This window comes from Clupea harengus, chromosome 19 (genome assembly GCF_900700415.2).
Source record: "Clupea harengus chromosome 19, Ch_v2.0.2, whole genome shotgun sequence".
NCBI classification, from domain to species: Eukaryota; Metazoa; Chordata; class Actinopteri; order Clupeiformes; family Clupeidae; genus Clupea; species Clupea harengus.
This window is the reverse complement of record NC_045170.1, coordinates 1,115,532-1,123,031: the sequence shown is the minus strand read 5'-3', so window position 1 is coordinate 1,123,031 and position 7,500 is coordinate 1,115,532. Positions and strand designations below refer to the sequence as shown.

Below are 7,500 nucleotides of genomic sequence, written 5' to 3'. Positions count from 1 at the left end.
TCTGAACAACCTAGCCGACAGATGATTAGGGCCAAACGAATGGAGGTCTTGGGAGCCAACTTTCAAGGCTGCCTTGGCGTGAGAATCGGTGATATTGACCAAAACAGGTGTATTTTCTGGCGTGAAATACATTAATGTCAAAAGATTATTTTGTTCATGCTAGCGTGACAGTACATACAAGCTTGGCGGCGGTTATTATCGAAAAATAAATCCCGACGGGGCGAACAGGACGCAGACGCACAGCGGAGAATATTGAAAACATAATTATAAACAGAAGATTGCATTTCTGCTAATAGATCCCTTTAAACATTCTGAAGAGCCGTATAATACATGCCAATAAAGCACACTGAATTGAAAACCGTGTCTCACGCCAAAAGTATGAGTTGTCCAACCCAACCAGTTTATTTGATGGTGATGATAATAATTATAATATTAATATTACTATTATAATAATGAAGTCGTAATCACTCCTTTTAAACCGGAAAATGTTCGTTTTTAATCTATTATCTATATTCTCCGCACATATTAACTACACACAATTCTGAAAGAATAATAAATATACTGGTTTAAGGAAGTCAGTAGGCCTATCTCTGCATTTCAAAGCACTAACTGGCTTCAATAAAGTGTTTATCAATAGTTTTTGGCAGGTATTGATTAAACTTCCCTTCTAGTTACCACTGAATAGTTTATAATTGAAATAGACCATTCATCTCAGTAATAGAAAGATCTAATTGGTAGGCTAATAGGCCATAGCCTGCAGCTGTAGGCCTATCTCTAAGATGGCCAAGCCAACCAAATTCCACCAAGTCACATTCAAGTGATGGTCTACACCTGCCTGCTTACCTTCACCTACAACTTATAAACCTGTCGAGTTAGATGGTCGCTTAAAAGCAACGAGTGCACAAAGGAGTGAATTTGGGAAAATTGCTTTGATTTTTGTGATTTGAGCACCATGTTTAACTTCGGTGCCACCGCGCAGCTACTGCGACCCAAGACTGCGAAGGTGGTTCGCGGGCACATCATGCCGCTGACTCCCGAGCGCATTCCAAGCTTCATCATTCCACCGAAATTACAAATTCGGTCACCGCGCGCTCGTCACGAGGACACTGACCGCACACGACTGCTGTCTCCCGACCACCGCGCCACCTTGCGCAGGGGGGATCTCTCGCCTTCATTCGTCTTGTCTAGCCGTTCCCCAAGGTTCCCCAAACTTTCTCCGGTGGCCGGAGGGAGCGCGGGGCATGTAGCCGCCGGTCGAGTCTCGGAGGACCGAACGGATCTATCGACCCGCGCCGCTCTGGGTTTGGAACATGTAAAGAAGATCTCCACACCCTACGGATTTCGCACCTTGGCGGAGAGTCCCCACGTCCGACGACGGGAGTCGCTGTTTCATGGGGATCGCTATAGTACCTGCAAAGTTGCAGACCCACCATCCGTCAGTCCCTGCCCCGTGTCTGCTGTGAATGAGCAGCAGGACACCGGAACGCGCTTGCCTACTTGTAACGGAGAGATGGTCAGTCCTTTCAACGCCTTGAAGTCTGAGCGCAGCCCGAGGCAAAGCCCCAATCCAACTGGCGTCGCGAAGTCCTCCAAAGACAAACTTCAGTTGTTTTTGAGAAACCCTCGTTATGGCCTGAAGACGTTAACTCCTCGGCGGGCCGCGAAGGGACCTTCTTCCACATGTTCATAATGTAATTAAGAAGTGTTTTTAGTTGCCAGTTTAATTTTATTATTTTTTTATATATGAAACTTTGTAATAAATCGTAGCCTACTCTTGAAATACTTCGACTGTTGTGTATGAATATTTGTATACTTGGTGACCATGGATTAATTTATGAGGGTATGAATTGCGTTATTTAGACAGACCTTGGGAAATGGGCGTGGTGACACACAGGTAACATGCCCTGATTGAGTGCCGGTTAGATAGCGGGGTTAGATCCATAGACATGTATAGACATATATACATGTATATAGGCCTATGTCTATGTGTATAGACGCCCAATTGACTGCTCCAGACCGTTGCTGCTAGGCGCTCACTTTTCTTGTGCTCCCACAGCTCATTCCCTTTGAAATACTGAAACGAAATCTAAACTATCGAAATAGTGCTTCTTTAACTACTAATAATTATTTAAACATCGTTGAGAAAAATGGAACAAAATCTGCAAATAGCCTACTACTTCCCACTGCCTCCTCAACTCCTCTTTGGGAAACCTTCAAAGTGTGAAGTTTCTACCACAACATGCTAGCCAGCTAACTATAGTCAGATTCATAATATGTCAGTCGCTCAGCCGAAACGCACGTGTTTTGTTACAATGTGTCTGGTTGGGAGTTTCGGGAAAAGATACAAGTTGGTATTTCATGGGTCTAGTACAGGGGTTTTCAACTGGTTTTGTCCCAGGGACCACCATTCTGACTAAAAAGTAATTCGTGGCCCACTGATGTGCCTGCACGCGCGTGCGTGTTTGTAACCGCCGCTGCCGCGCCCCCTCCCCCTGCACAGATATTTTGCCTATAACACTTAAATATGTGAAATTATCAGGGTACATCGCTAGCCGCCACCACGCCCCCTCCCCCTGCACAGATATTCTGCCTATAAGACGATATTTTCACGGTATTCAAGAGTAATCGGGAAATGTGTTGAAATATCAAAGCGAATTTATAAAAATAAAAAAATTCAATGGTGAACTGATCAACATAGGCTCATGTCGCGGACCCCCTGCAATGCCGCCACGGACCACCAGGGGGCCACGGACCCCCTGTTGAAAACCCCTGGTCTAGTAGCTAGTGTGTTTCAGTCACGGTTAGTGCACTTCTTGATGTGTTCTCATTTAATTTTATGAATCTGAGCTCTAACTGTCATTTTCATTTAAAAAAGAAAGACAAACAAACTCAACTCACTCATTATCAGAACTGTACGTAATGTGAATATGTTTATGTTAGCATTGATTCGCCTATGTCTTCTGTATGTTTCAGTTTGAGAGGGAGTTAGATCTTTCAGTGGCATGAGGCGGGACATGCCACTGATCCGCCAATCAGCAGCATCGACTGTTGACAGCCAGTTCACGAACGAATACTGAGCGAGAAGTGTTTACAGGATTAATTTAAAGTTCGTGGTTAAAATGTTATTTAGCTACAACTTAGCTAATACATGTTGTGGTAGACCTAGTGTGTGTTGAATATTAAAGTTTCAGTACGTATAACGTTATAGTTTGATGAACGATAACAAGCTCCTTTTACAGTCAAGTAGGCTATTGTTTTTACCGTGGTAAAGATAATTTCATAATTTTATAATACAACAGAGTAATCCGGCATGATTACATTACGAGTATGTTAACTCCACTCCGCGGTATTTAAATACAAATATTCTCGCTGCCGACTGTGCGTCGAAAACGTTATTTATGTAAATGAAAAGGTAAATATTTGACACCACAATCAGATCTTTGCCTCAGTGCTTACCATCTTTTCTGTGATTTTCTCCAGATTGTGATTTAGCCTATATTGTTACTGGACTGTGTGCGTAAAAGTGTCAATCAATAGCACTGCTCTACATATAAGAACCACAAATCACTTTTATCATAAAAACATTTAATCAGCAAGGGACAAAACAATGAAAAAAAATTGTGCTTTATCAAAAAAACAACGTATTAAAACTATGTGAAGGCACTGATGGTCCGGTATAATTACAGCACACACACACACACACACACACACACACACACACACACACACACACACACACCGACCATTGCACACAAACATGGCAATTTGTATGAAGTAAACAAATAAAGATACATCAAAACAAGAAACATATTGATGCACAGAAACGCATAACATTTTAAAATACAACTTAAAAGAGTAGCAGAGGCATTGTCGGGTCTATAGTTCACCATCGAACATAGCATTAACATGGAGGTGCTGTTGATCCACACAACCTTGAAGAAACACCTCTTGTAATCACCTTTATTGCTGCTCATGTTCTCACTGCTCATACCACTTATATCTTATGTCATACTGTATATACCCTATTTATCTATATTTATATTACCATTTGCACATACTCTGCACTCTTCTACTTTGCACTTCTGGTTAGATGCTAACTGCATTTCGTTGCCTCAGTACTTGTATGGCCTTTGTATGGCCTTTGGAAGAAAACCAGCCCCACAACATCAAAGATCCGCCACCATACTTCACATTGGGTATGGGGGTCTTTTCTGTATGGCTATCTTTCTGTCTACGCCAAACGCACCTTTGGTGTTTGTTGCCAAAAAGCTTTATTTTGGTCTCATCTGACCATATAACTCGGCCCCATTGAAAGTCTGACTTACATTTGGCAAACTGTAGGCGCTTTAGTTTGTTGTTGATTGACAGCAGAGGCTTTTTTCTGGCAACCCTCCAAAACAACTTGTGGTGATGGAGGTGGCGTCTGATGGTAGTTCTGGAGACTTTCTGACCCCAAGACTCAATTTACCTCTGCAATTCTCCAGCTGTGATCCTTGGAGATTCTTTTGCCAGTCGAACCATCCTCCTCACGGTGCGTGGGGTCAATTTACAGATAGGTCCTCTTCCAGGCTGATTCCTTACATCTCCTGTCGCTTTGAACTTCTTAACTATTGCCCTAATTGTGGAAATGGGTATTTTCAACTGTTAAGATATTTTCTTATATCCTTTTCCGGATTTTCTGCAGCTCAACAACTTTTTGTCGCACTTCGACACTGTGTTCTTTTGTCTTTCCCATCTTGATGAATGACTAAGGGTATTTGGCTTGTGCCACCTCATATTTATACCCCAGTGAAACAGGAAGTCATGGTTGACCACTAAAGAGTTCCTAATCAAACAGGTGAACTTAAAAATGTAAAACATGACTGGTAATATACTTCAGTTAGATTTTAATTATACGATTTTCTAGGGGTACCAATAATTGTGGCACCCATGTTTTGGAGAAAAATATTTTATTTAATGTAAAAAAAAAATGATTCTTTCAATAATTTTACCTTAATGAAAAGGTAAGATTTTTGTGAATATTTTGAGTAAAAGACCAAGAGGATAAACAGCAAAGACATATTTGTTCATAGCCTGTTTTGGTCACATTCACTAAGGGTGCCAATAATTGTGGAGGGCACTGTACATAGAGTAGAGTAGAGTAGAGTAAGTTATTGTAGTGCGAAAGAAAGACACGATTGCAGTAGCAAGCATTATTCCTATAAACCCACCAAAAAAAAGCATGTTAAGAAGGAAAAGCTTAAATGATTTAATCTACTTGGTGCCACTGTAACATTTGCTACAAGTGTGTGTGTGTAGCACCCAGTGACAGCTGATCCCTCACAACCATGAGTGCGTGTGTGTGTGTGTGTGTGTGTGTAGCACCTAGGGACAGCTGATCCCTCACAACCATGAGTGTGTGTGTGTGTGTGTGTGTGTGTGTGTGTAGCACCTAGTGACAGCTGATCCTTCACAACCATGAGTGTGTGTGTGTGTGTGTGTGTGTAGCACCCAGTGACAGCTGATCCCTCACAACCATGAGTGTGTGTGTGTGTGTGTGTGTGTGTGTGTGTGTGTAGCACCTAGTGACAGCTGATCCTTCACAACCATGAGTGTGTGTGTGTGTGTGTGTGTGTAGCACCCAGTGACAGTTGATCCCTCACAACCATGAGTGTGTGTGTGTGTGTGTGTGTCTGTGTGTGTGTGTGTGTGTAGCACCCAGTGACAGCTGATCCCTCACAACCATGAGTGTGTGTGTCAGTGCGTGCGCGCGCGTGTGTGCGTGTGTGTGTGTGTGTGTGTGACCCCTTCATACAGACACGCTGGTTCGACCCCGTCCCACATGATGCCCTCATAGAGTGGCGACCCGACCCCCACGACCCTCTCATACAGAACCCCCTCTCATACAGAACCCCCTCTCATACAGAACCCCCTCTCATACACACTCTCTCATACAGAACCCCCACGACCCTACAGAACCCTCCACATACAGAACCCCCTCTCATACAGAACCCTCCACATCCAGAACCCCCTCTCACACAGAACAGAACCTCCTCTCATACAGAACCCTCCACATCCAGAACCCCCTCTCACACAGAACAGAACCTCCTCTCATACAGAACCCTCCACATCCAGAACCCCCTCTCACACAGAACAGAACCTCCTCTCATACAGAACCCTCCACATCCAGAACCCCCTCTCACACAGAACAGAACCTCCTCTCACACAGAACAGAACCCCCTCTCATACAGAACCCCCTCTCACACAGAACCCCCTCTCATACACACTCTCTCGTACAGAACCCCCTCTCATACACACTCTCTCGTACAGAACCCTCCACATCCAGAACCCCCTCTCATACAGAACCCCCTCTCACACAGAACCCCCTCCTGTAGCAAGTTTAGTCTCCCGCCAGTGGGCTCTTAGCTGCTTAGCTCTGTGCTCTTAGCTGCTCTGTGCTCTTAGCTCTGTGCTCTTAGCTGCTCTGTGCTGTGTGCTCTTAGCTGCTCTGTGCTCTTAGCTGCTCTGTGCTCTTAGCTCTGTGCTGTGTGCTGTTAGCTCTGTGCTGTGTGCTCTTAGCTGCTCTGTGCTCTGTGCTGTTAGCTCTGTGCTCTGGTGTGTGTGCTCTGTGCTCTGTACTTTGTGCTCTGTGCTGTTAGCTGCTCTGTGCTCTTAGCTGCTCTGTGTTCTGTGCTCTTAGCTCTGTGTTCTGTGCTCTTAGCTCTGTGTTCTGTGCTCTTAGCTGCTCTGTGCTCGTTGCTCTGTGCTCTTAGCTGTGTTCTGTGCTCTTAGCTGCTTAGCTCTGTGGTCTTAGCATCATTTCGAGCTCATTTCGTTGCCTCAGTACTTGTACTCTGTGCAATGACAATAAAATCTAATCTAATCTTAGTTCTGTGCTGTCTTAGCTGGGGTAAACACTTGTGTTGTCTTAGCTGTGGTGTGGCATGGCTGGAGGCCCAGTGTGATATCTGCCCTAAAACCTCTGTACTCACCCCTCTGTAATATGTTGAGGTCATTCCATGGGTGATTTGGATAAATGTGTGAGGATATGTTTATATGTGAATATTACAGTATACTATCAGCGGTGTGATTTGTTTATATGTGAATATTACAGTAATAAATGTGTGTGGATATGTTTATATGTGAATATTACAGTATAATATCAGAGGTGTGGATTTGTTTATATGTGAATATTACAGTATAATATCGGCGGTGTGATTTAAAATGCGATTGCATCATACATAGGAATGTCCTCTCTTGGTGTTTCGGAGCGCTTCTCTGACAGCTGATGGAACCTGATAGAACCTGATGGAACCTGATGGAAGCTGATGGAAGTATGAGTGTATGCACACACACATGCATGGAGCAGACATGAACAGCTGTTTAGCCCTTTTTTTATTAATATCATAATCATTTGACACAGTTATGATCTTTTTTTTATGAAAATATGTCAGTAGAAAGAAATGTTCTTTAAAACGTCTGTCAATGTGTGAGGTCTTCTTCCACCTGTACAGTCCTCTC

The 7,500-nt window shown here is 43.5% G+C and overlaps 3 protein-coding genes across 3 annotated transcripts in view; 1 reads left to right on the top strand and 2 right to left on the bottom strand.

Annotated features, from left to right (window-relative positions):
• gon4la (gon-4 like a) overlaps nt 1–752 on the bottom strand; it is a 28,572-nt gene extending 27,820 nt beyond the window's left edge. Inside the window, 1 exon segment of the mRNA XM_042710718.1 lies at nt 1–752. This exon segment is cut by the window's left edge and continues 99 nt beyond it. The gene's annotated coding sequence lies outside the window, so the exon portion shown is untranslated.
• A 124-nt stretch (nt 753–876) lies between these two features.
• Nucleotides 877–1,780, top strand: LOC105893770 (C2 calcium-dependent domain-containing protein 4C-like). Its single transcript, XM_012820229.2, has one exon. The coding sequence runs from the start codon at nt 953–955 to the stop codon at nt 1,688–1,690; it is 738 nt and encodes a 245-aa protein (XP_012675683.2). The 5' UTR covers nt 877–952; the 3' UTR covers nt 1,691–1,780.
• A 5,576-nt stretch (nt 1,781–7,356) lies between these two features.
• ints3 (integrator complex subunit 3) overlaps nt 7,357–7,500 on the bottom strand; it is a 29,535-nt gene continuing 29,391 nt past the window's right edge. The window contains exon 29 of the mRNA XM_031586179.1: nt 7,357–7,500. This exon is cut by the window's right edge and continues 777 nt beyond it. The gene's annotated coding sequence lies outside the window, so the exon portion shown is untranslated.

Bases quoted from the DNA above. Each gene is read 5' to 3' on its own strand.
- LOC105893770 (XM_012820229.2), top strand. From the start codon at position 953: ATGTTTAACTTCGGTGCCACCGCGCAGCTACTGCGACCCAAGACTGCG.